Source organism: Astatotilapia calliptera, chromosome 10 (genome assembly GCF_900246225.1).
Source record: "Astatotilapia calliptera chromosome 10, fAstCal1.2, whole genome shotgun sequence".
NCBI classification, from domain to species: domain Eukaryota; kingdom Metazoa; phylum Chordata; class Actinopteri; order Cichliformes; family Cichlidae; genus Astatotilapia; species Astatotilapia calliptera.
This window is the reverse complement of record NC_039311.1, coordinates 13,335,414-13,362,844: the sequence shown is the minus strand read 5'-3', so window position 1 is coordinate 13,362,844 and position 27,431 is coordinate 13,335,414. Positions and strand designations below refer to the sequence as shown.

At 40.9% G+C, this 27,431-nt stretch overlaps 2 protein-coding genes across 5 annotated transcripts in view; one reads left to right on the top strand and one right to left on the bottom strand.

The window, feature by feature from the left end:
• LOC113030051 (serine/threonine-protein kinase PAK 3) overlaps positions 1–11,361 on the top strand; it is a 50,014-nt gene extending 38,653 nt beyond the window's left edge. For 2 of the 3 annotated variants that reach the window (XM_026181109.1, XM_026181108.1), the window contains exons 6-16: positions 2,458–2,520; positions 3,871–4,026; positions 4,108–4,282; positions 4,916–4,979; positions 5,993–6,041; positions 7,090–7,202; positions 7,969–8,086; positions 8,268–8,367; positions 8,550–8,746; positions 8,880–9,017; positions 9,686–11,361. In XM_026181109.1, the coding sequence (XP_026036894.1) occupies positions 2,458–2,520; positions 3,871–4,026; positions 4,108–4,282; positions 4,916–4,979; positions 5,993–6,041; positions 7,090–7,202; positions 7,969–8,086; positions 8,268–8,367; positions 8,550–8,746; positions 8,880–9,017; positions 9,686–9,775 (1,263 nt within the window). In that variant the 3' untranslated portion in view covers positions 9,776–11,361. The remainder of the gene's footprint in view (positions 1–2,457; positions 2,521–3,870; positions 4,027–4,107; positions 4,283–4,915; positions 4,980–5,992; positions 6,042–7,089; positions 7,203–7,968; positions 8,087–8,267; positions 8,368–8,549; positions 8,747–8,879; positions 9,018–9,685) is intronic. The other variant, XM_026181110.1, reaches the window with a different exon arrangement.
• A 1,171-nt stretch (positions 11,362–12,532) lies between these two features.
• LOC113030050 (calpain-5-like) lies at positions 12,533–22,546 on the bottom strand. Of its 2 annotated transcripts, none has more exons than XM_026181106.1 (13): positions 22,308–22,546; positions 20,313–20,495; positions 20,034–20,165; positions 18,912–19,120; positions 18,597–18,789; positions 18,322–18,512; positions 16,816–16,893; positions 16,527–16,722; positions 16,310–16,432; positions 14,435–14,637; positions 13,889–14,010; positions 13,656–13,792; positions 12,533–13,167 (listed from the first exon to the last, which is right to left on the bottom strand). In XM_026181106.1, exons 2-13 carry the CDS (start codon positions 20,475–20,477, stop codon positions 12,997–12,999), a joined length of 1,920 nt encoding a protein of 639 aa, XP_026036891.1. In that variant the 5' UTR covers positions 20,478–20,495; positions 22,308–22,546; the 3' UTR covers positions 12,533–12,996. The 2 variants fall into 2 exon arrangements, with proteins under 2 accessions (XP_026036891.1, XP_026036892.1); XM_026181107.1 differs by lacking the exon at positions 22,308–22,546 and adding an exon at positions 21,464–21,483.
• Positions 22,547–27,431: the final 4,885 nt, after the last annotated feature.

Genomic DNA, 27,431 nt, shown 5'->3' with positions numbered 1-27,431 from the left:
CTTCACACAGCCTTCTCGCTCTAATGGACAGAGTGTGCGTGTTCCCCTCTGGAGGCTTACTGCCATCACTATGTGGCATAATTCCCTGATTTTTGCGTACATGACAAACACTCTTGCAGCTCCCGCATAGAAACGATGGCTGCTGCGAGAGCCACCACTGAGCTTTGTTTATTTTTCCAATCGACTTAACCAGATTTTGAAATAGACGGAGCTTCAACTGCATCTAGAAGGACTCCCGCTGTGCTGACCTCATTCCTGACTTTGACCAGAGTAATCTATGCTTTCTGCACGCTGGGTGAAGAAGTGGAATCCGAGTCTGTTTAGTAGGATTTGCTGCCCCGGGCAAACTACGCTGGGATCTCTTAATGCAAAGCTATTGCTTGATACAGCTGTATGCCTGTGAAGGGCAAATGGGTGTGGCAGTCCATCTAAAAGATTGTGTGAGTGAGCACAGTAAGGCTATTCTAAAGCATCTCAATCTTGGACCGTCACAGTGCTCAACAGCATGCAGAGGTGACTCAGCTATCGGTCATAGTGCCAATTTTAAGTCTTAAGGAAACAGAATTACAGGAACGTTGCCAACCAAAAACTCCTCTATTGAAGAAAGTCCTCATCAGCTACAGTACCTCATATTATTTCAACATCACTTTATGCAGAAAAATATGTGAAAACTAATGTTTTGTTTGCTGTAAGCAGCTCTGTCTACAGCCAGAAGCGACCATGTTTAAATGGGTGCACTGCACAGATACAGATGCCTCTAATTACTGTGAAGTAATCTCTAATAAAATGACTAACTGCACATTGCTACAACAGCCTTTGTCTCCATCTAACTGTCAGTCAAAGCAGCTGCACTCCTAACTTTGGGCGTAAACAAAAATCCAGCTTCTTTTTTTGTACCAGGTTGTAAACATAATTATTTCTGCTGTAATGTTGAGCATTTTAATGTGGAAGTGTGCAGCAATTTACTTTGCAGCCTCAAGTGGTGATTAGAGAAACTGCAGCTTTTGCTATGTTGGTTTCATATTTTAGCACGTAGAGGTTGCTACCCATAATAATAATAATAATAAAATAAAAGAAAAACCCTATTCAATGTCTATATCTAAGATTTTCATTTGAGCTCTTTGAACTTCAGTTTGAGCCCGCGGTGTCTGCCTGACCTTGACTTTCGCTCAGCATACATATATAGCTGCATATTTTGGCAGTACAGACATCGTGCTGCATCCAAATCCAAGATTTGGTCAGGCAGAAATTCACGAGGAATTTAAAGTGCCAAACGTTATCCCCAGAGTCCTCCTTTATGAGACATTAGATACACCCCAGAGATTATTTTGGCAGCAATGATTACTTTGTGCTTTTTTTTAATTGTTAATAGAAATTACATTAGTGAAATGAAACAGTCAAAATAATTTGACACATTCTCAGGAGACATTGCCTGTCCTCAGTTTTCTTGGCTCTTAATTGTTGCTTTAAGTGATTCATGTTTGGGTTTTCCTTCTTTATTGGAGCTTTTTAGGAATCTCTCCCAGTTAGCCAACCGTTGAGTCATATGGTATAAGGCCACTTCACCTTAGCTTCCTTTTATTACGAGTTTGTCAACAAATACCTGTCGCTAAACCGCTGTTCGTGTTACTACATTCATAACAGGAGCGTGGGTTATATCTCACATTGCACTGGCTGTTTTCATCACTTGTGTATTGATGTTGTTACTGTAACGTCTGATACTTTGAAATCCAGCATGGTTGGTGCATGGGTCTTTTTTTTTTTTTTTTTTTAAATGAGAAGAATAATATTTCATGCAGTTTGGTTGTGCTCACACAAAACGTGCATTCTGTGGATGGTTAATTGAGAGAAGAGTTTCCCAGAGGCTTTGATTTTTATCAGCAGCGAGTAGTGATTATGCTCGAGTATCTACAACAGTTACAAACTCCATCGACATTCCTGGCTGCCAGCTAGTGCAACATGACTGCGAAAAGTACTAGTCGTTTACTTAAACACAGTACTCTCGGGTTTCAAAGTAAATATAGTGGAAAGACATATTTTTGACACATCACTCTGCCTTGTGTGTGTGCGTGTGCTTGACTAGACTGGGTGTCATTCAGCTGCGATCTCATTTTAGTTGAAAAGGTTGGTTCATCACAGAATCAGACATTAGGCGCATACATGCATCTGCTCAGGATAATGTTATTGTCAGTACTGTAGTGTCCAAATATGATGGTTATATAACATAAAAAATAATAATAAAAAGACAAAGATTGTTCAGGACTTCAGTGCCATGGACAGGTCTCAGGTGACGTAGTATATCTCTATCATGTCCTTTCCTCTTGCTGGCTGTGGGATATAATGCACGGACATGACGTCCACCTCTGCCCCCTCCACCCTCTCCTAAAGTTCACATAGTCTTACACATGTGTGGGTTTGTTTTGAGTAAATCCTCCCATTTTCAACCTTCACATTCAGAACCGGCTGCTGTCATCTGGGCCTCCTGTCAGCCTTAGAACCTGCAGCGCATTATTTGACAAGGTAACTCCTCCATATTACTATCCACATGACTTATCTCTGCATTGGCCTTGAAGCTAAATTCAACTATTTGACCTCCTACTATTGACTATGCCATCTGGCTAATGCAAAATGCACACAATATTTCATTATGAAAGCATCATCACTCTCTGCACTGAGATTTCACGGGGGATTGATTGGATCTTTTTGTTTTTGATGTTCCAGATATATTTGTCATCTACCACAAAGAGCATCTGTTAATTCTTTTTTGACTGGATCGTGTAGCAGAGCAGTGGCGCATGCCACAGAGGGTTGTGATGACTGACAAACTGCATGTATGAGCTCATACTCCTGAAAATTTAATCCAGTAATTTGCCTGTAACTTCATCACCATTGTAGACATTACCGCATGGCTCCCTTGCTGGCTAACTGCTTACAATTAGACAGACAGCCTTTCCTGTACTGCAGTCTTGGCCCAGCCCACTTTGGAGCAGGTCAGAGGCCCAGTATGTCTGAACGAAGGACTGAGACTTTTCCCTCAGCCAGACCCTTTCCCTTTAATCACTAGAACTAAGCTGCACTGCTTCATTTATGCATGACAAGACTTGAAATAGATGAAGTGTTTCCATTCCATAAGAGGAAGATGATCCAAGGCAAGTAGAGTTTTGGATTAGAGGGGGAAAAGGCTGAGCATTAGACATAATAAATATGTCTGGGGCTTATTAATCACACTTGTTAAAAGGTAACTCCCACATCAACGGTATGTCTGCAGCTCACCACCATGCTGCACACTGCTGCAGTATGCTATCTCTTACAGTCAAATATTTAACAGTTTGTTACTTAAAAAATTCATTCTCATGGCACACCTTACCAGTCCCCACAACTCCAAATGCTTCTGATAAACTGCACTGGATGCCACCTCACTCTTCTCTCTTTAGCTCACACCTGACTTATTCTTTCCTTTGCTATTAACTTTTTTTTTTTCTGACAATTAATCCTGATTTGTTTTTGCTGCTTTCATGTGAGTGACACTGAAAATTGTTTTGGCTTCATGCTAATCGCAAGCTAACTTAAAATCAGTTTTGAATGCTATCTTTATTAGTCTCGGCGTACTTTTGGCCTTTAGTAATCTGATTATGTATGTATGTTGCACAGAATCATTTTGAACCTGAACTGGCCAAGAATCAGATCCTGCACTTTGGCTGGTTTGGGGTCTACAGACTGTTCACAAATAGCAGTAACAAAGAAAAACTGTAAAAGGAAAAAACAATGGATACGTTTAAGAATCTGCACTTTTCTTTTCATTCTCTTACTTTCATTCACTGGCACATACATCTACATACATCCACACTGACTTCTAACTCTACCCTCCAGGGTGCCAAAACATCAACAACAGAACCCCCGATTGCTCCGCCTGTGTCAGAGGAGGAGGATGAGGAGGAAGAGGAGGAGGAAGAAGAAGAAGACGAAGAGGACGACGACGATGAACTGCCCCCAGTCATTGCCCCTCGACCGGAACACACCAAATCTGTTAGTTGGCATCGTGCGCTTTGCAGAATTGTTGCGCTGTGATACCTCTGCAACTCCTTTGATATCTTGCCTCTCTTGCAGATCTATACGCGCTCCGTCATGGATCCACCAAAGCCTCCCACCCCCGTGAAAGAGGTGCTGACTCCACCGGAGTCACAGGTCCAGCCGGAGAACACGCCCAACACAATGTATCGCCATACCGACCGGCAGAAGAAAAAGTCCAAAATGACGGACGAGGAGATTCTGGAGAGACTCAGTATGTACAGTTACAGCTCCATGTTCTTACGCTCTGCCCTCTCCACACTTCTGTGGATAAATTTAGGAAAGACAGCCTCATCTATTTGCCCAAAATCAGTCGCATTCAATGTCATTGTCAAGCACAAAAATATAAAATATAAACTCCTTTGAGGTTCAAATCTGTATATTCATTATAACAACTCTGAGGATGTGACCATTTGTGTTCGGCACTAGCTAATGCTCTGATGTGTATCTGTGTCGATTTGTGTCAGTGTGTGTGGCCTGAGCTGTGCGCTGTACTGATTTAAAAAGAGAGGCTGAATGTTTGGTTTCCAGTAGCTGTTTTCCATATATTACATCTAGTACACAACCTCTATATTTGGTAGAATAATTCAAAAGAACATGGAATAGTGGATTTCTCCCATCTCTGCAATGCAACTTTAGCTGAAATACCCAGAAAGCTCTGTGTATTAGATGTGAGTGTACATAAGCTCTCTGTGAAGGGTCTGCCTGAAATGAAAGGCCATAAAAACATTTCCTTTTTTTCTTTTTTGTGTGCCTGTGTGTGTTTGGATGAAGCGTCTCCTGACAGCGTGCACTGACACACACAGTACAGGACAATCATTATATATCTGCTTTCTCTCTGTCTCAGGGAGTATTGTGAGTGTGGGGGATCCCAAAAAGAAGTACACACGCTTCGAGAAAATAGGACAAGGGTAAGTCTTTCCATGATCATCAACCAGCCGTCACAGTTACTGAAATAGAGCAATTTCAGGAACAGCCAGCCTCTGCAGGAGATGGGGAGCTGTAGTGACCACTTCAGGGGGGCAGAGGCAGAGGGGAACCTGGCTGAATTACTGGAAGAAAAATAAGTAGAGAGGAAATGAAAACTCTATCCCGAAAAGGCCAAGAGCCAGATTAGCTCTGCCATTTTGTGTCTCTCCCTTTATCTCTCCTTGTCTTTTGTTCTTTTTAACACTGTGGCTTTCTGTCACTCTCCCTGTACATATGCACAGATAAAAGTGGTGTTGCTGTTATCGGCTCTGACGCGCTCACCTTTTCCATATTGGATCAGGAAGCTTTTATTGAAACAGTAGATGATTGTATATTTATTCTTTGTCAGGCTGACTTAAAATGTGCCTCATTATTCAGAGTTGTACAGGTGTAGCTGACAGCAAGAGACAGAGGGGGGAAAAACAAAGCCTCAATTCACAGTGGAGGTTTTTTCTTGTATTACAAGTTATGCTTCCTAATAAGGACAGATTGGCTGCATACCATTCCTTTGAGCAGCTATTGGAAGCAAGTGTGTGTGCTTGTCATTGCTAAGGTTTAAATTAGGAAATCTAGCTCATTAAGAAGAAGAAAAAAAACATCTCTGGCATGAAGTGTGGACTTTTCCCCCTCTATGTTAATTCACAATTTCATAACATCATTAGAATACAACTTAATTTGAGACTTCTCTCCATATCAAAAGAAAAGGAAAAGGGAAATTTGGTCATATTAACACACTACAGTTAGCATCTGCTCATGCAACAGTGCAAAGGTCCAGGAGATAGTGACTCTGAACATGAGATCAGTCTGATGTAATGCAAGTAAAACCTGATTTATATAAGTCTGCCCTCGGGGCTTCTTTGTCACACCTCATATTTTAATCCTGAAGGTCTCTGAATAATGTAAAAAGTCACCACTATTTGCAGTGCTGGTGTAATTTTGATCTTGTGTTTTGCAGAGCGTCCGGGACTGTGTACACTGCCATCGATATAGCAACCGGCCAAGAGGTATAACAGACTGTAAACTGCTCAAAAAATGTAAAGGAACTCTTTATAATCAGAGTACAGCATCAACCCCCAAAACAGGAATCGTTTTACAGGTGGAGGCCACTGACATTTTTCCCTCCCCGTCTTTTCTAACGTTTTTTTTCCCACTAGTGTTGCATTTAGAATGAAGTGATACCTGAACCCTTCATAGGTTGCACGGGTAATCCCCCAGGATGACACATCAGTATGTGCTATTAACAGTCTTAAGAGCATGGAGGAGATTCCTGGACATAGGCAGTTCCAGGATGTAGGCGAGCTGGACAGGGCCGTAGATAGTCCCAAACCTAACAGCTGGACCGGTATCTGCTCCTTTGAGCAAGGAGGAACAGGATGAGCACTGCCAGATCTACAAAATGACCTCCAAAAGGATGCTAGCGTGAATGTCTCTGACCAAAACAATCAGAAACAGACTATATTGTCAGACCCTATGCTGGTGCAGTGGGTCCTGGTTGCCTCCTGGTGCACGACAAAACCCAGCAAGAGTATGCAGGCAATACCTAGATGAATGATCCCACGTTTGCCTGACCTAAATCCAATTGAACACCTCTGGGATGTTATGTTTCAGCCCATTCAATGCTGCCAGGTTGTACCTCAGACTCAGTGATGCCTTGGTCCAGATCTGGGAGATCTCCCGGGACACCTTCGTCTCATTAGGAGTATGCCCCAGTGTTGTCAGGCATGCATACATGCACGTGGGGGGCACACAAACTGTTGAGTAGCATTTTGAGTTTCTGCAGTGACAGTTCAGCAGAATAGATTAGCCTGCCGCATCAGTGTTTCACTTTGATTTTCAGGATCTTTGATTTCAGCCGTCTTTAAGTTGATAATTTCCATTTCCGTCAAACGATGCGGCATCCTTATCCAGCAAGACGTTTTGTTTTTGAAATGTTCCTTTCATTTTTTGAGGAGTTTATTTAACAACATTAACATTCTGTATATTGTTTCTTTTTCCTTACCGAGCCATCGGGGAACTTATTGTACACCCAGTATATCTTGTCTGTTTTCTCAGGTGGCCATTAAGCAGATGAACTTGCAGCAGCAGCCCAAGAAAGAGTTGATCATCAATGAGATCTTGGTGATGAGGGAAAACAAAAACTCCAACATAGTGAACTACCTTGACAGGTTTGATTTCACCTGTAGAGTCACAGAAATAAGTAGAAAGATTTATGCTTCTGTGTTAAATCTACACCGTAGGTGTAATGAGTTAATTATGGTAATTAATTATAGTTGTTAATTTCTTCATTGGACACAGTTAAAGCTTGATGAGCTGAAGAGTCGTAGTGGAGATTTTTTCTTCTTATTCCAGCCTCACGTTCTATGCAGTCACCTGCTTACTACATATATGTTGCTAGTTCCAATAACCAAACATTACACTACAATTTAATATGGATTTACTGTTATTACTTAAGTTTGCAAGTAAACTTACCCAGTGTATAAATATAACTTTGCCAGTAGCAGCTGATCTGTGATCAGAACAAAGTTGATGCAGTTGACTGTAGAGTGATTTTGGCCTAGTGTGTATTATAGTTACCTTAATGACATTGAAAAATCCTCTCAGCCTTCTTTTCTTCCTCATCTCCTCCTCTTTCTTGCTGTTCTTCTTCTAATGGTGGTCTCATTTCATCTTAAGACATTACTGACACCTAGTGTTGTAAAACCGTATAAGCATTCAGCAAGGGCACTCAGCTCATGGAGCTTTCGAGCATCTGTTCCACTCGGCTCCTTTTTTCTTTTGCTTTATGTCCCTTTGTCCACAGCTAGCGGTAACGTGCTTTAGCTCTTGCTTCTTGTCGTAGACTGCTCTGTCATCTCATTTTCTGGGCAAGGCTTGAGACTCGATTTGCCAAAGAAATATTAAATATGTGTTTCTCACTTTCTCTTTTATTAGTTACCTGGTAGGAGATGAGCTTTGGGTGGTGATGGAGTATTTGGCTGGAGGCTCGCTGACAGATGTAGTGACTGAGACCTGCATGGACGAAGGCCAGATTGCAGCAGTCTGCAGAGAGGTAAGAAGCCAAGTTTAGATCAGCAGTACTGCCAGATGACCCTAATATTAAGGTGGACTCATGTAGACAAGTTTACGCATTTTACCCAGCCTAGAGAAAAGGACCGTCTACGTCTAAATTTTTCCTGAACACGGACTTTCTTTCGTAGGTGAAGTTAGTAATGGGTTTTTTTTCTCTTCAGTGTCTGCAAGCTTTGGACTTTCTACACTCCAATCAAGTTATCCATAGAGATATAAAAAGTGACAACATCCTCTTAGGGATGGATGGATCCGTGAAGCTGAGTAAGCATTTATTCATTTTATTCAATAAACTTTGGCTTTGGTGAGGAGTATGATCAGGTTTAGAGACACTGTGTTGTGTTAAATGAAAGACTGCTGGGATCAAATAAAAAGAATAGAAATGCACGACTCAATGTTAAAACACCCTTGCGTCTCTCTGTCTCCCTCTCTCTCACTTCCTGCAGCCGACTTCGGCTTCTGCGCTCAGATCACTCCCGAGCAAAACAAGCGCAGCACGATGGTGGGAACGCCCTACTGGATGGCACCAGAGGTGGTGACTCGGAAAGCGTACGGCCCGAAAGTGGACATCTGGTCTCTGGGAATCATGGCGATAGAGATGGTGGAGGGAGAACCACCTTATCTGAATGAGAATCCACTCAGGGTAAGAGACAAAGCACAGCCACAACACGGAGGCTCAGTAGCCGTCTATGGTTCTTACAGTTTACGTGGAGATAAAATATTCGTATGTCTTTTTTCTGCGGTCCTTGCATGTTTGACTGCGATCATCTTTCCAGGCGCTCTACCTGATCGCAACCAACGGGACTCCAGAGCTGCAGAATCCAGAGAGACTATCATCTGTGTTCAGAGACTTCCTCAACCGCTGTCTGGAGATGGATGTGGACCGCAGAGGTTCTGCCAAGGAGTTGCTCCAGGTAAAAACAGAGACTTGAGAAATAAACAGTATGTAGACACGCTACCATCTGCTGCACTTTGACGAATATATCCAACTATGTGAGTGATGTGGTGTAAACGAGCCATAATTCTTACTACTGCACAAAACCAAATTGAGCTCAAAGTGTTGCATTTTGGCGTTCATCATCTTGTTCTTTTAACAAAATTATCTTTTTGGATAGGCAGGTCATGTACTAGGTTATCAACTTTTGTTAGTTACCCTGGAAACTGGATAATGATTCTTGGATAATGATAATAATAATTTCTCTCACCCCAACCGGTCGCAGCATATGGCTGCCCCTCCCTGAGCCTGGTTCTGCCGGAGGTTTCTTCCTGTTAAAAGGGAGTTTTTCCTTCCCACTGTCGCCGAAGTGCTTGCTCATAGGGGGTCATATGATTGTTGGGTTTTTTTCCTCTGAATGTATTATTGCAGGGTCTACCTTACAATATAAAGTGCCTTGAGGCAACTGTTGTTGTAATTTGGCGCTATATAAACAAAACTGAATAGAATAGAATAATATGATTCTAAGCGTACTATATTAAATCTACTCTTATGCTTGTTTTAATAATCATAACTGTATTTTTATGATATTGCAACACTCTTTGGATTCATAGGTACATTTTAAAAAATGATTTTTTGCATTTTCAGCATTCTTTCCTCAAGTTGGCGAAGCCTCTATCCAGCCTGACGCCCCTGATTGTAGCTGCAAAGGAAGCCATAAAGAACAGCAGTCGCTAAGGATGTGCTCTCTGTCCGCACCCGAGGCTGGAGCCCCGCCTGCGATGAGTGCTTTCATCACATCCAGGGGCTTGGGTGTATGGGTGTATGGGGGGCGGGTGACGTGACAGTGACAGCACAAGGAGGGGTTTGTGTGACTTACAGTGACAGCACAAGGACAAAAGACCCCCAGGCCTCAAATGTAGGATGGACATCTGGCCTTGCAGCGTCTCGGCCCATGCTGCTGAAAAGACCTTGTCTCCCCGTTTACTCCTCCAGCACTCTGTACATGTAGAGCAGTCTATCACAAGTGTGTGTGAGTGTGTGGGTGTGTTGGCCTGCGTGCGCGTATACAAACTGTGCACATTTCTTTGTGTCGTACGTCCTGTTTGGGAGGCGGTTGCTTCCCAAACCGAAAAAAAAAAAACCATGAGAAAATTGAAAAGAAAGCGTGCTCATTTTCAAGAAGAGGCTCCAAGAGCGACGAGGAGAGACAAAAAAACTAAACTTGAAGAGCCTGAATTTCCTTCCCTGGCAAGCTTTAGGCTTGATTATCCCTCCTCCAGTCCTTCCCTTCATGGTGCACCATCGGGCCACACCTGCACCTGCAGGGACTGGCTGATGTGAGAGCGTGATTCTGGACCCAGCCTTTGCCTGCATGACTACGGCTCTGTGGAAAAAACATAGCTACTCCTCTGCAGACTGTCACATCTCAAGGTGGAATATTTTTGCATTTTCTGTGTGTGTGTCTGTGTGTGTGTTTGTAAATGCGTGTAGTAGGGGTGCCACTACAGGGGAAAAAGTCAGGAATAATTTCACATGACCTATGCCAGCTTTAAACACCCTTTATTAATCCATTTCATATCGGTGAAGAGTTGGAGTTGGCGACGGTTGCCTGAAGTTTTGGCTGTTTCCTGTTGCAGACACACATGATCACTGATGCCAGAGCCAGAGCTGTGTGCTTGAGATGTTTATATTATGGAGATCTGTCATTTACTCATCCTAGAAGATGGTCATCTACAGTAAGTTGGAGGTCCAGCACCACACTCAATCACACCCAAGGATGCCCCAAGAATCACAGTGTCCTTAGTCAAAATACACCCAACAAACAAATGCTGTGAACAAAAAATATCTTTATCCAATTGAAACTGACAAACACGACATAAAGGGAAAGTACTTCAAATGCATGTGTTGTGTCCAATGAGCCACTGACCACCAGCTGCCCCTCCTTCCTTCCCTCCTTCCTTCCGTCCTTCCTTCTTCCTTTTTGTACTTATGATGCTGCTCATTCATTCTTTTTTTCCCCCCTCATTTAATTGGATGTTATGCAAATTCTTTCCGTGATATTTACATTTTATCACCTTGTGGGTGTGCGTCAGATCAAAAAGAGGGGGATGTTATCAAGGGAGTGAAGCAGGAAGCAGGGAGTGCCATTTTACGATTGTACCTTGCCCTATAGCGCTGAAAACCCTAGCCGAGGTTCACATTGATCGCCATCATTCCTTCCATACTGGGTTTGCTTAAACTCACTCCTCTGTACAGAAGTTTAGATTTTGTGTCTGTATTTGCTGCCTTCATTGGACATTTCCCATGTAGCATCCCCCCCCCCCCCCGTGTGTGTGTGTGCGTGCGTGAGTGTGTGTGTGTTAGGGGGCTACCTCAATCTGCACTAGAAGATGCCTCACTCGTGTTGTCCACCTTGACTTTGAGGTGCAGGGTAGCTGCTTAGTCATATTGTACCTCCACTGTCCAGCGCAGAAGATGGAGTGACGTGAGACAGGAGGAAGCAACAGAATCCATGCATGTAAAACAAACTATACACTGTATGTCATCTTCAGATAGGTTAAGATTGTTAGGATATGTATGTATGTATGTAAATACGACGGGAACCCCCACTTTTTTTTCATAACTATGTAACTTAAAACGACAATATTCAGGTTGCTCTGTGGTATGTATCAATAATTGTTTTGCACCCTGGAAATAGAAGAGAAAAAAAGAGAGAAAAGCAAACACACAAACGCCGTCTCTGCACTCCTGGATCCACCTCTCCTGTTTGGGCTTTATAGGACACTCCTTCATCCGGACAGAGAGCCGATGAATGCAGCACTCTGTGTGCGGGCCCACATAGTCTGTCCTGAATACCACTGCTGAGTGTTTGTGCGTGTGCGTGTGTGTGCGTGTGTGAGTGCGCGTGGTAGGTGTGGGTGGCCTGTTAGGAAGCTTCGCCAGCCCTGGGACATCTGGCCTCTGCCCCATGTACAGGTCTGAACTATGAGCACAAAGGTGAATTTCGGGATGAGAGACACCGCCGACGTGCCCCCTTTTCTGTGGTTGCTCCTGTACATTCCTATCTTCTGAATGTGTAAACCTGTACACGTGGTGTGAAAATTCCTCTATTAATGTCTATCAAGAGAATGGAACAAAGACAAAAAATGTTACTTTTTAAATTATTATCTTTATTATTATTATGATTATTATTACTACTACTCTTATTATTGTCTAGCTTTGTAAAACTGCTGATCCATCTGGCATACCTCAGCAGGCCTTCCCCCATCTTTGGAAAAGGACAAATGAGTGAAGGGGAAATGAGGTTTTGGATAAACTATTTTTAATTGTGGTTGAAGCAATAGACTTTTTGAACTTTGAATTGTGCATGGCTGTGTCTTGAGTGTCCAAAAAACAAAAAAAAAAAACTGAAGGAAAAAAAAACAACAAAATATTGCAGTTTGGGAACTGGACTGAAATAAAAAGAGGAAGAAAACCAGAGTCGTAGCAGTGTTTGGTCTTAGGATTTCTTTTAATTTTTGTTCCATTGAGGATTTTCTTAGTACTCATGAGAACGAACCATGATTGTAAACTGCTGGAGGAAAGAAACGGAAGAGGAATGCATACATGTAACACCAGGTGTAGCATGTAACACGTTACTCTGCAAAAAGGCGACTGTACAGGCCGCGATCTTGGTAACTGTGAGGCCTGAAGGACAAATACTGCCATGTTTCTCACAGTGTCGTATCAGAATAATCGGGGTTACAAACACATCAAAATAAAAACTTTATATATAAATTATAAAAGCATGAATTAAAAAAAAAAAAAGATCAAAAGTAACGAAAAGGGAGAGATTTTCAGTTTGTCCCATAATTCCCTGCTCACATAAATTCACCTTCATACAAATGCATCCCGCTGCTGGTTTTGATGCTTGTCAAATAAGTCAAAGCTGAGAAAGGATTCAGCCCTCTCTCCGGTCATATGGCAGTCAGCTGAACCGAGGTGACGATCCTTAGGCCGATGGTGCCGGGCATCTGCCGTCCTTGATCTGTGAGCTGAAGCCTCTGAGGTTCGGTGGGGTCGTTCACTGACCCGGACAACACGACTTGGCCCATAAATTCATCCTTCACTGCGTTGCTGTTCCACACCTGAGGAGAAACAGTCAGTTTGAAATATATTTATCTCCACACTCTAAAATGTAATGGCAAAACAAATGTTTTCACTCATTAAACAGATTAGGAATTTAAGATTTGCACACGCAGGATGAGACTTGGTCCAGTATGCAAATTAGGCTAGTGGTGTAAAAAAAAATGTATTGTTGTTGTTTTGGCTTTTATGAGCAGAGACGGCACTTAGTTTACATTTGATGCAGAATTGTGTGTAAGACTTCAGGTAAATTGAAAGTTTATTCACTGTTAAAAGCTGGGAAATTTGTTTTCTTATGCTCTTGAAACCTTTTACAAACTCTTTAATGAAAACTTTACAGTCTTTGAGATTAAAATAACGCTGATCTCTGAAAAGCACACATGTCTGAGAGACATAGTTTCAACCGGACAGAGGTGAGAAATCCCTTTGCTCCACCAGTCACTGAGAATAATTCCATTAAGCAGGACTAATGAGATAGACTGCATATTACCTGCACAGTTATGGGCTTGCTCAGCTTTTTCCTGTAGAAAACACCGCTAGTTGCAAACTCTGGGTTTAAGGTGTCCTTGTGGATGGTGGATTTGACTGACTTGCCCTCACATGATATGATCACGTAGGGGTCTGCACCTGCGTGAAAGAGAACCAGATTTGGTGGATTAAAGACTCATCACGCTGAACAGAAGTGTTATAGCAGGAAGTTTAACTTGTGGAAAGTCTTCTAACCTCCTGTGCGGTCCTGATTCTGCAGCCCCTCAGCTGAATGTACATAGACATGAGTCACAGCTTGTGGGTAACCAATGATTGAACTCCAGCATTTTACCTGAGGCTTGTCCACTGTCAGCTCCCTGTGAGAGTAGAGAAGAGTTAAGAGTTGGCAATGTGGCCTTGTTCTTACTAGAGGCAAACTGAAAGAGTGGAACAGTAACATTACACCTATGATTCATAGACAAGGCTGAGTGGATGACCTGTATTATTAATGAGTGACTATGAGTTGCTGTGCCAAAAAGAAACAAAACAAAATCTGGCAAAATAAAATATTTGGCCAAGAAAAGCAATAGAAGTTACTGTAAATCACATTTAAATGGTCCCTATTTCCCAAAACACTAATTTGAATGTTTTCTTGGACTAAAAACGTACAAACAGCTGCCATGTCAGTCACTTTCCCAGATAAGTGCGTTATTTTTGGAGTTATTGATATTACATTTTTGTCTGACAAACTCAGCTACACACTGTTGTTGGCTTGACCTCACATCTACGGCACTGTCCTACCTGCAGCCGGACTCCACATCAGTGAAAACCCGGAGCATGAAATCGCCCAGCGTAAAAGGCTGGAAGGTGGTGGGGAAGATGACATATCGGCCCTGAGTCAGACTGATCCTCATGAACACTGTCCGAGCATTGATGTAGGTTGACGTATTTACACACTTTTGGGTCAGGATGTCATGTAAACGGTACTTCCTGTTCAGCTCCACCTAGAAAATAATTTGATATTTTGTGAGCATAATTTACCAAAATCCTGTGCAACACAGTTTGGAGCTACTTCAATAAATTTCAAAGGAAATGCGATTACAAGTGACACATGAAAATATCACCTAAGAAGCATATAGTACGCTCAAAATGAATGCAGCTTGACATACAGGGTGAGCTTGACTGCAAGCTTAGCTTGCAAAAACAATTGATCAAAATAATACGACGTAGCAAAAATATACAAGATTACATAAATTACGTCTACTATACAAACAAATCTGGGTAGCAGAATTTCATTTTTCCCTGTTTAATTTATAGCCATCTTACTTAAAGGTGACTTGAACTCTAATGAACTGCACTTTTTACTGCATGAAGGAGCAAAACCTTCCGCTCCACCGCAGTCAGCTGCATCAGTATAGCAGCAATCCGAAAAAGTACCTGGGCAGAAAAATGACTTTTAAACTGCATTTTGCTAATTTTGTACTTAATTAAACTACATTTGAATTCGTGCCAGAGTCAACGAATACATGTTCTTCTTGTTCATCATAAACTTTAATTGATGCCTTTAAACGGCGTAGTAAAGAGAAGTGGAAAAGAGTTTTCTGCCTCCTGGTGGCACAAAATAGAAACAATAATTGAATTTTAACACGCGCGTTACTGTGTTGAAATTTTATGGTGCTGATATTCATTCCTGTCCAGAGTTTTGGCAGCACTTCTATCAGCGTGATAATAGTGCACAGTGTGTGTCTGAACTTTGCCATGTCTCTGTCAACTAAAGTCTCATTACAGGAAATGGGCCGTCAGTTTTGTCACACTGGGTTTCATGGTCTCATTTAAAGGTGACAATCTAATCGCAACATGCAGGACAACATCAAGTTTTAAACCCGTTTCTGAAACACACCCCAGGTTGTAGTGATCGGCACTTATTGTATCTTGTGTCTGTTTCAGAACTCAGTGTATCCATGTATTTCATACTTTTCAGCTTTTTTTTGGCCTGGTTATGATTTAGCAGACATAACACGTGAGTCCTAAATAATCCCTGCACACTGCTGCACAAGAACACAGGCATCCGAGCCGTCTGAAATCATCACAAAGATTTGAGTTTGGTGTTCGGTTCCACGCTGCTTTTCAGCCTGAAGCAATCACAGAAAGTATGTGGTACCTTTTTGTGTTTAATCATTTATGGTTCAGGCTGCTGAAATGGTCTGTTTTGGTTCTGATAAAACACTCAAGGGGTGTAAGTTGTTGGAAAAAACAAACTTATCACTGTTTGGTCATTAAATGAGAAGAGAAAGTCAATTCAAGCCAGATTTTTTTGACCAAAGTGATGCAGGATGGGGTGAAAAGGCTTTGCTTTTGACCAAAATAAACTGAACTTTGATTAATGTTTTCATTCCAGACAAGAATAATGAGCCGTTCACTAAATGTGGGCCTGCACCGTATTATTATCCCTCATTTCTAGTCCTGCATATTGAGACAATTTGACACATTTTCTTTAGACTTTAAACATTTACAATAGCTGTGAAGCTGTGAAGAAAGTCCCCTCAAACTCAGCACACACAGCAGACATTATTCTGACAAATGAGTATGACATGTTTGGCTATATTTTAAGCATTTCACATCTCCCACAAACACAGTCTTTTCCACATATGGAAGGGTTACATGACACTGTGATACCTTAAAGATGCCAAAGCCAATGGTAAGGTTTTCTCCGTGACCTTGAGGTCTGTGGATTTTCATGTCTCTCTGTTGCAACGAGATGAGGACCTCATCAGTCTCCTTTGTCACATCAAATAAATACTGCAAAAGAAGTTGAAATGGAGTCATCACAGATGTGTACACATACATGAACAGAGGCGATGTAAGGAGAGAGGTCATCCAGAGCCTGCTGTACCTGTGGGTTCTGCAGGAATGTCCGTTTGTGGTTAGCACAGCCCCCACAGCGGTTTAGAAGTGGGTCAGCATTTTTGGACCAGCTGCCAAAGTGCACGTACTCATTCCAAGTCTTATGGACGCTAATCAATGAAGTATTTATGACACGGCACACGTCTGCATCAGTGAAGAACTTGCACCAGTCTGTAAATGACATCCTGAAGATTTGAACAGAATCTATTATTAAAATCTGGAAAAGTGGGATAAACTGTCCTGAAATAGTGCTGTGATTGAGGAAATTCATCACTTACCAGAACTCTCCATCATCTTCCACTGTGATGCCAAGCTTATGCCTCTCTGTGTCACCAACCTTTGCCCATTCCTCAGAACTGGCAAACAAGAATAAAGCAAGGAAGAATGTTTAATGCGCTTACAAACAGCGCACAGATCAAAAGACATTTTTTCATTTTTGGACAATTGCCTGTCTGAGCCAGTAGCAAAAGTTTCCACAGAGACTTTGTAACACTGAAAAAATAAAAATACCTGAAACTCCTTTAATAGATCTCTGTAAAAGTCTGTAAATAGTTCAATCTAAAATGCTGTAACATCCCCGAGTATTAGCCAACAACTTGCCCTAACATTAAATTACATTACAAATTTAATTTACAGACAGATGGAGGTTTTGCCATGAAGAAGTCATTATTTGGCATTATTAGGCTCAGTCATTGTAATTCATTATTATCAGGCTCTCCCAAAAACTCCCTAAAAATGCTTTAGTTGATCCAAAATGCTGCAGTGAGAGTACTGACACAGACTAGAAATAGAGAGTGTATTTGTCCCACATTGGCTTCTCTTCACTGGTTCTCTGTTAAATAAAGAATCAATTAATTCAATTAATTCAATTAATTAATCTTCTCCTGTTATACAAGGCTTGAATAATTATTCTCCATCTTATTCTAAAGACCTTGCATTAGTGTATACCCCATTAGAGCACTTTGCTTTCAGACTGGGGGCTTACTTGGGGTCTCTCAGGTATTTAAAAGTAAAATGGGAGGAGGAGCCTTCACGCCACTGTGGAACCAGCTCCCAGTTTGGACTCAAGAAACAGACACCCTCTCTACTTTTAAGATTAGTATTGAAACTTTCCTTTTTGATAAAGAATTGTTAGATTATTCTGTTATTATATGTTACCTTATATATGTAATCAAAGTAGTTGAATTAGAATACTGCTGTAGATCACATTATACCCTTTAATATAGAGTGTGTGAGCTGTATGTAGTTTAGTTCTCGTTATACTTTTGAGTTAACAGAACATATTCACATATTAGTTCATTAGATAAATGTGCATCACTCTGTATCCTTGATCTGCTGGGAATGTGTTACACTGTTTTCTTGACATGCTTAATTGTTGAATCATGAAGAGAAGGTTGTAAGCAGGTTGTCCCAAAGCAGGTTGTGAGCATTGATACACCGAGTATTGTCCCTCCTTCAGCCCAAAGATTCAAAGAATTGGGAGATTTCAACAGAATATAGATAAGGCTGGGTCTGACTGTTAGGGTCTTTATGGCTTCTTCATCTTCTGATGTAAAGTGCCTTGAGGCATCTGTTGTGATTTGCTACATAAATAAAATCAAATGTGATTGAACTATTTGAACCAACGAACCACGGCTCTGTTTTCCATATGAATCCAAAAAACACAAAAACAAGTTTGTAAGGCAGACAGCGTTCCATTTAAAAAGGCTTTTTTTGGCACAGTGTCTGCTGAAATCAGAACACATAGCAAAGACAAAATTAACTATAACAAGCTTCCTGCTCACCTGTCACTCCAGGCTCCTTTCCATTCAATCTTACCCCAGGGGTTTCTCATACGGATCAGAGGAATGGTTTCATTCTTGAAGTAGGCCAGCAGCCCATGACCCAAACGAACCCTCTTCACTGCAGTTACTGAGTACGCATGGCCTTTCACGAGCCCGTTTATCATCTTGAGCTCAATTTCATGAGGCTGTGCCTGTAATATTTTGCAAACAATTACTATCGGCATGTTTAAAGTGCTTAAAACACAAAGACGTGTATATTCAGAAACAGCACAGACCCTGATGGAGCAGCTTATGATTCCTCCTCGGTCGTACACCTTCAGCAGGTCATCAAAAAGCTTGTCTTGTTTTCCTTGGTCCTTATAAAATTGCCCTTCTTCTAGGCTGATGGCTTCAGATACAGCTCCACTGAAATCCACCACAGCATCACCAGTGTTTCCGCCCTCAAGGGACTGATAGCAGCCAGAGAGCCTGGGCACAGATGGTGTAAGAAATGCAGAAGTTTAGTTCAAAGCATTATAAATGCAGACGGGACCTAAAACTAAACCAAGTAAGAGTCTCCCCCCCAATCAGGCTATTTAAAGTATACTGACTTTGCATAGGCCTTTTCCAGCAGAGCACTCCAGAATTCGTTGGGGTCTTTCGAGTGGCAGTAGATGAGTTCTTCATTGATCGTAGGGAGTCGGTCATCGACCACCACGTCGATCCACTCACCAAAGATCCAGAACTGAAAGTGGAAGATTCCTGCGTAGTTCTCGGGGTGTTTGTCATCCCACTCCTGCTCCTTCCAGTCAGGAATCACCTGATTTGGCATGCGACATCACCCAAAATGAAATGTGCCCACAACAGATAGATTTGAACAAAATCACCAAAACATAAACATACTATAGTTTAGTATACACTATAACGAGTTCAACAAAACCCTTTAAATTACATCTTTGCTCATAAAGCGCTGAGTGCACGCAGAATTCAGACAAAAGATCTGCAGTTCTACACAGTATAGTGGAAGCATGCCTATTTAGTTCACATTATCTCATGACCAATAAATGCAGGTGTTGTAGTGTTTTATGTGTGTTATAAAATCAAACGTTTGCAGTGGATGGAACATACATAACGCTGTAATAAAGAATTGGCCATTAAGTTCTCTAGTTGTACCAACCCCAGGGATTTGAGAACATATAATGTGGAGTGGGTAAGACAAAATAAGTGACATAGAATGCATAGCTGATGTATCCTCACACTTTCAGTTTTTCTTCCTCTGCTCATTTCTTGCAACTAAAATGTGGAAAAAAGGTGAAAGATTTCTACAAAGGACTAAAACTTTTTGGTTGACATTTATTCTCCATCGCTAAGCCCCTCCAGTTCCTCTTCAGGTTTCCCTCTTTTCCCTCTTCTTCTTTGATTTGTATTTTATTTAAGAAAAAAAGATAAACCCAATACAGTCAAGTTTCACAGACAATTTTCTAAATAGCTGAATTTTGTATCTCTCAGGTTTCATAGTCCCTTTGCCCTTAGTTATTAGCAAAGTTACAGTACAATATAATATGTTTGTCTGCCAGATATATTGAATATATCCATGGGAGAACTTCCTTCCTGAAACGAATACCCTGCTGCTATAGTTACAGTATTTAAGTTTTATTAATGTACAGTTATCAACTTTAACGCACCAACTCCTCGACACCCACATTAAGAATAAAGCAACAAAGTTAACACACCTTCTGCCAGAGCTTTGGCTTCAAGGCCAGACAAGAGCAGGCTGCAACAAACCAGCAGTTTCCCACAACTCCCTGGTTCAAATCATGGGAGCTGATGCCCTCAACAAACAGATGAGGTTTTTTACTTATCTCCTACAACAGAGAAAATAACATGACAGACTGTTAAGACTTTAACAGTATTGAAAAAAAGTATAATTATAGGTTTAGTTTTTTCCTTTTCTTACATGCTGTCTTAAAAACAAACATGTGGCTTGATGGATATTAGCCTTGGCCACTTACCGCAGGTCGTTTCCACTTTACCCTACCAGGAGGTGGTTTGTTATAATAGAGTGAAGCGTTGGTGGCTGGAAACTCTGGATCCTCAAACAGCGTCTTGTTCCTGATGCAGTCATTCTTCAGGTCAGCGTAGTGCTGTTTTTTGTACGGCTTCACCGAGGAGACCATCGTGCTGAAGCCTCACAGCTGCAGATCGATGAGAGACACCAGACATTTTCAGACTATGTAAAGGAGGAGGTCCCAAAGCTGATCGCTATTGGGCAAATCCAGCTGAAACTGTTCTCGTAAATCTCAGCGTTGTTTCATTGCCAGATCATAGCAGACTGACCTTTGACCCAAAGTCCCTTGAGACAGTCTAGGTTTACTGATGAGCATACGATGTTTACATAGCAATATGCAACTTTCTTATTAACTATATTCTAAAACAGGAAATGAAAACTTTACAGTTAGAACACAGATTAAAAAAAATGAAACATTTGATGTAAAGGGATTTTTAATCATCTGACGAGCTGCAGTTTTCTGATTGAATCAAGTGTTTTACACTGATTTAGATCCATCAATAGTGTTTGAAATCTTAAGAGAAAGTAAATAAAAATACATCACATATCATTCAAAGATCAACAGCAGTGACAATATTTGTGGCCAAAAGACTTTATGTAAACTGGCACGTATTGTGAGAATAATATTAATTATATTAAGGCTACATTTTACTTTGTGACAGAGGGAGTGATCATCATCACAGCTGTTTTCTCCAGGGAATGACTCTTGAACTCTTCGTCCCACTCATGTCAACTTCTGAGTGCTGTGTTTAGTCAGCATGAGCCAAAATAATTAGTTTTGATAAAGCTTGATATTTCATTTTTGCCAAGAATAACACACCACAGTGTACCAAATATCCTTTACTGGAAGCAACAAGCATTGAATTAAGAAACACTTTGTAACTGTTTCTTTATAAAATCAAACAAGTTAAAAAAAAAAAACAGGGCAGGACAGGACAGGAAAAATGATTTAGAGTGTGCACAGATCTAGCAGACAGACAGAAAGAATCGAGCTAACTCCAAAACGTAAAGAATGAGAATTTTCAGATTTTTCTATAAAGTTCAAAATCATTACAGATAACTCATTGAAGACAAGAAAACATATCTGCACTATACCTCTCAGACGGCAGGTGTGCACCTATAACTTCCTGGTCAACAACAAGGAAGTTTCCAGGTGTTGTACTTGCCTGTGTCTGAGAGCCACACCCCGATTGTTATTGTTCTTACTGCACTGGATCTTATCGCCTTGGCATTTTACTGTTTGACCCGAATACTTTGTGATGTCATGACTCCCAGATTTCTGAAATGGATGAATAAATCATTCTGTGTCTGTGGGTAAGGGAGTACACAGAGTTGTTGGTGAGTTTGTGCTTGTGTGACTGTTATCGGTTTGAGAGTTCTTGGCTAAAGCGCTCAGACAGGCTATTTTTGGTTGGTTATTCCATTTACTCTTTTTTTTTAAAGGAATATAAGTGTTTACGTGATGAAAACATTTGTTTCTCAACAGCACTTTGCAAGATTATGTCTCATACTGTCCTTTTAATCTGTATAATAAGTGAATGGCAGTTGACATTCCCCCCATATCCGGCATATCTGCCGGCACGTGACAGTGTTGTTAGAGATACAGTTCAGTGTTTTAGTTTCATACCACAAAACCCCCCCAAAAACTAAAGCATTTTATAGTCTGAGTTTATGCTGATTTGTGCCTGGGTAAATGTAATTATTATATTGTTATAAAAATTACTTTTAAATGGTATCAGTGTGTTACACAGTAAAAATGGCTGCTGGCCAAAACAAAGATAAATCTGAGCCATTCAGTAAAAAAAAAACAAAAAAAACAAAACAAAAAAAAAAAACCCAGATGCAGTAAATCCCATGAATCCACAGTAAACCACATATACTTGTTGAATGTTAAAACTGAAAGCACTTAAGTGCTTAAAATCTTAAGAGCAACACTCACCTGTCGTCTTGTCCTTGCAGTGATGGGCTCAAACACATCCAATCGTCCCGTGGGGGCTCCTGTGAGAGCTGTTTAAAGATCAGTCCCAAACTCGACACTGCAAGTTGTCCGGTCCTTTCATAAAGTGTGCAATCTGGTTTATCTTTTTTTCAGAACTAGATGCCGTTTCTTGAGTTTTAACTTGTAGCACCGAGCGCTTCCGTAAAGAGTAACACATAACACAGTGCCTGAGAACTGGTCTGACGAGCACCTCTGCAGCAGGAGGTGTTAGGCTGACATGGTGATTGGAAGGTGGGAGGGACGGTGGGAGACTGAAACTGAATACTTTCGGTACTACCACCCAGCCCCACTAAGGTGCAGCAAGTATGAACCTGCCCTGTTTTTTCCTTAAACATTAAAACTTAGATTTAACAAACATCCAAACACTGTGTCTCCGTGATGTAGTGTTGCATATCTCTGCTAAGAAACAAAAACAACAACAACTTGCATTATTGTTCTTTAACTTTTACCATGTCTAATTGAATAAACTAATAAGCCATATGTTATCCTTGCACTTTAAGTGAACTGTGGTAATAGGACAAACTGGCAGGCACTGAGTGTTCTGGGCTTAAAAAGCACAAGAAACACTTTGACTTCCCCTGACTGAGAAAAATCTTGAGTGGCTAAATCCAGCCTCGAAACTGAGGAAAAACTGAGCCAACATTAATAAGGTAAATCCACGAAGGAGTAAAGGAGACAGGCCAAAAAAGAAACTGAACAGATTTTCAAAATAACAATAAATCATCTGGATTAGCTGTGATATGAGAAAATACCAAACATGAGTTTCTGATGTGATAGATAACGAGAATGAGTGTATCAGTGAGCAGGGTGATATCTAGACACACACCATATGACATGAGATTGTTTGAAAAGAAGGAAACGCTTCCTGTGGTAGAAACGGGGGGCCAGATCGACGCTGTCATAACTTAAATAGTGAAGATTTTAATGAGCGCCGTCTCATGGTTTCTTCAGTAAATGAGTCACGAGGTCAGCGCTGTCAAAGCCCTCTTCCTCGTGGGAATGTATAACCGTCAGTTATAAACATTTGTTTGCCACAGAAAACACGCATGCGAGGGTGGAGTAATCACAGAAGTGTAGTTACATATCACCACTTAAAGGAGAGATTTAAATTGATCTGTTTTATCTACATCATATTTACATTGTGTCATAAAATTGGAAAAATAAAGCCAGTGAGAAATAATCCTTTCTGGAACGTTTTCACAGGTTCTGTGAAAACTTAAGTACACCCGATGACTCAGCAGCTTGTAGAACCACCTCAAGCAGGGATGGATGTGGAGCTTTACTAAATGACGTGTCCTTTGTGGTGTCACAGAGGATGATGTTATGCCAATTACAAACTAAGATGGACAAACCGTCACACCCTCTCCGTGACGTGCTGGATGGTCACAGGAGCACATTCTGCAAACGACTCATTCTATTGCAATGCACTACAGAAGCTTACAGGAAATCATTCCTACCTGTTATACAGCTCCCCCTCTAAGGGAGCTGCACTGTTTTTGCTTTCAGTATCTTGTATATATTGAAAGAGAAAATATATGGATATTGTGTGTTGTTCAACTTTGGAGCATTTATTTAGACACTTTCCCCCCCATCTTATATTTTAATTAAGTCTGTGTAACAAAGGGAATGATGGAAGGGATTAGTGATGTATTATTTTCTGTATGACTATCAGTCTCTAACGTCACTGTGAAGGAATTCTGGCTCTTCACAACATTGCAGGACATCACTCTTAAGGTCCTGCTGCAGCATCTCAGTCTGCTGTGGCCTCAACTCTTTTCTGGGCTTCTTTTCTTTTTCTAGCCATTCTGTTGTAGATTTGATCACTTCAAAATATCAACAAACAAAACCGGGGCTCCATACATACTTTGGTCTATAGTCACAGTCCTCTCAGGATGACTCTGACCTGCTGAAACGATCTCAAAACCGTAATAAAAGTACAAACGTAGCGCAAAGGTTTTTTTGAATTTTTGCCGAGTGCAATCATGTTCTCTTGAGAATGGCTCTTTTTACTTTAAACTTTACATTTACAAGCCTATTGCTGTGGCTCCAGAAGATATTTCAGTGTTTTACAGCTTCCAGTAATGTAATATTGTGAAGTCTGAAGAGTATCACAGCTGCTTAAACTATAAGAGCAGATTTTTGTGTCTTTACAAAAGCACTCACCATCAGCCCCACCCCCACAGTACATGCCATAAATAGTCATCCTTTTCGCAAACCAGGCACATATCTACATTTGAATTTCTTTACTAAGGAAGCTGCTTACAATAGAGGATTTCTTGTTTAGTCTGATCTTAACAATGAACAACCCCGATGGATCTTGTGACATTACGCAGTTTCACTTCTTTGGCAAGTTTTAGAGTCATTACACAAAAATCTTTTCTGCGGGTTTTACATTTTTAACATTCTTTTTAAGGAAAAAAAAGAACCTGTCAAACATTTACAGTCGTTTTAAAAGGTGAGATAGTGTAAATGATACGTTTCTGTTGATCTTCCTCCTCGTTCTGAAACATGCCCATTTAAAAGTCAGAGTGGAATTCAAATGTTTACTTTTGTGGGGTGCCTCTTGAATGAACCTTTAACTTCATTAGAGCAAACAACAGCCAGCAGATGGCAGGAGATTCATATGGCAACAAACGACAGCCAGCATCTCAGCAGGTTTTGTTAAAAATCTGTGTTTGTAGTGCCATTCTTGAGTCTTACAGAAGAGAGCGCCACTGTAGAGTCTTTGATGCTGGGAGGCGGCCACGTTCTCCAGCACAGCACAAAAAAAATTCTGTAGTCATGATCCAGACAGAAGCTGGTGTAATGGCTTTACATTAAAAACCTTTAATATTTAATATAGTTTTATAGTGTGGATTAAAAATTAAATGCACTTATGTGACTAAGCAATTATTGTACAGCACTATCATTAAATTCCATAGTTTAGATAGGCGTAAGGGTGAGTGGGTGTTGTTGCAAGTATAATGAATGCACAAACGGCGCTTGATGACAGTGACGATTATGGGGATATGTTTGTACCAACTGTGAAAATCTGAAGCAGTCACTTTTGCATAAATCCAGACTGTTTATTTATGGCCAGTATTTCAGAGTTATTAAAACCTGACATGCACTCCCTGGCCCATTTTCTTAGGCACATCTGTTCAATTGCTCCTTAAAGAAAATGTTGAATCAGCCAATCACATAGCAGTTCCTCAGAGCACACAGTCAAGATAACCTCCTGAAGTTCACACCAAGCATCAGAATTAAGGAAAAAGGGTCATTTAAGTGACTTTGAAGGTGGCTCAGTTGTTGATACCAGACAGGCTGTTCTGAGCATTTCGGAAACTGATCTACTGGGATTATCCTTCATAACCGTCTCTACGGTTTACAGATAATAATCATAAAACAAAAATATCCAGTGAGCAGCAGTTCTCTAGGCGACAATACCTCGTTGATGCCAGAAACCAGACTGCTTTGAGCTGACTGGAAGGTAAAAATAACTCTGGTAACTACTGGTTCCAACCAGGATGTATTCAGAAGAGCGTCTCTGAACACACCAAAAGCATCAGATGGTCTACAGCAGCAAAAGACCACACGGGCAACACTCTTAAGAACTGAAACTACAACAAAATTTGCACAGGCTCACCAAAACTGGACAACAGACTGGAAAATGTTGCCTGGTCTAATGAGTCTTTGCACTTGGATGGTGGGATCAGAATTTGGCATAAGCATAAAAACGTAGCCTTGTGTCAATGGTTCAAGCTTGTAGCATCAGTGTGGAGGATATTTTCTTGACGAACTCTTAAGTATTGTTTAATTGCCACAATCTACCCAAGTACTGTTGCTAACCATGTTCATCCCTTTATGATCACAGTTTGCCCATTTTCTGATGGTTGCTTTCCACAGGATAACACGCCAAACCTTTGAGATGTGGAAGAACGGGAGATGCACATCATAGACATGAAGCTGCAAATCTGCAGCAATTGTCAATATGGAACAAAATCTGATGACCAACTTGTTGGATCGGTACCATGGAGAACAAAGGGCAGCTCTGAAGGCAAAAGGAGCATTGAAGCCAGCGCTAGGAAGGTGTAACTAATGAAGTGGCCGGTTCTTTCTCCACAAATATTTGACTCTGTCCAGCTCACGAATTCTGAAAAATCTTGATGACTACAACACATATACTAACTTGCCAGCCTGACACTACTGGCAGCTGATCAGCTGTTTGATATATTAGGGCACAGCTGACAATGAGAGGCATTTCTTGTTCCCATGGTGATGAAAATGCTTATGGAGAGGGATCCACAATGAGAACAATTACTATTTTTACATTAGTCCTTTATTTTTATGTCTCCCAGCACACACACACTCCACTTTTCATATTTCCTATTAGTTTTCTGCTGTTACAGTAATAAAAAGAAACTCAACAACCAGAAAGGTGAAATACAATCGTTTTTAATTGCAAAAAGGATACCGGTTAATACATTGAATGAAGCACTGAAACAAGCCACTGTGACATTGCAAAATACCACTAAAAAGGACATTGTAAAATTTCAGAGAAACAAAATAAAGTCATTCATTCGATCAGAAAGGCATACATATGAAAGAGCGAACAGGAGGGGAGCATATTTACACCACAACCGAGAGTCCTGTGTCTCTACAAAACAAAGTGTGTTTGGAGGCCTCCTCATTTAAGACGTTTAAAAATGTTTTTACAAATGGCCGTTAACAAAGTACAAGCCTGTTATGTCCCAGTTTAACTTTCTATCAAAAGATGTTAATTTTAAAAAGAAAAAAAGAAGAAAGAAAAGACGGGGGGGAAAAAAAGGCACCATCCATCTTACATGGCGGCATCTGGTTTACACAAGTCAACCAAAGTACTGTGGTAAGCGTTTTGTATGCTGTAAGTATTAAGCTGCAGAAAACTCAAGCTGACGAGAACAGTATTAGCACGTTAAGTTTTACAGAACTAAGTGTTTGAGAAGACTGACAACAAACAGGGTCTTTTGTACAAAAAAAAATTAAAAACAATTGGTGAAGTGAGGTGTCCCTGCTGTTGGATTAGCTGATAATGTTACAGTAGCT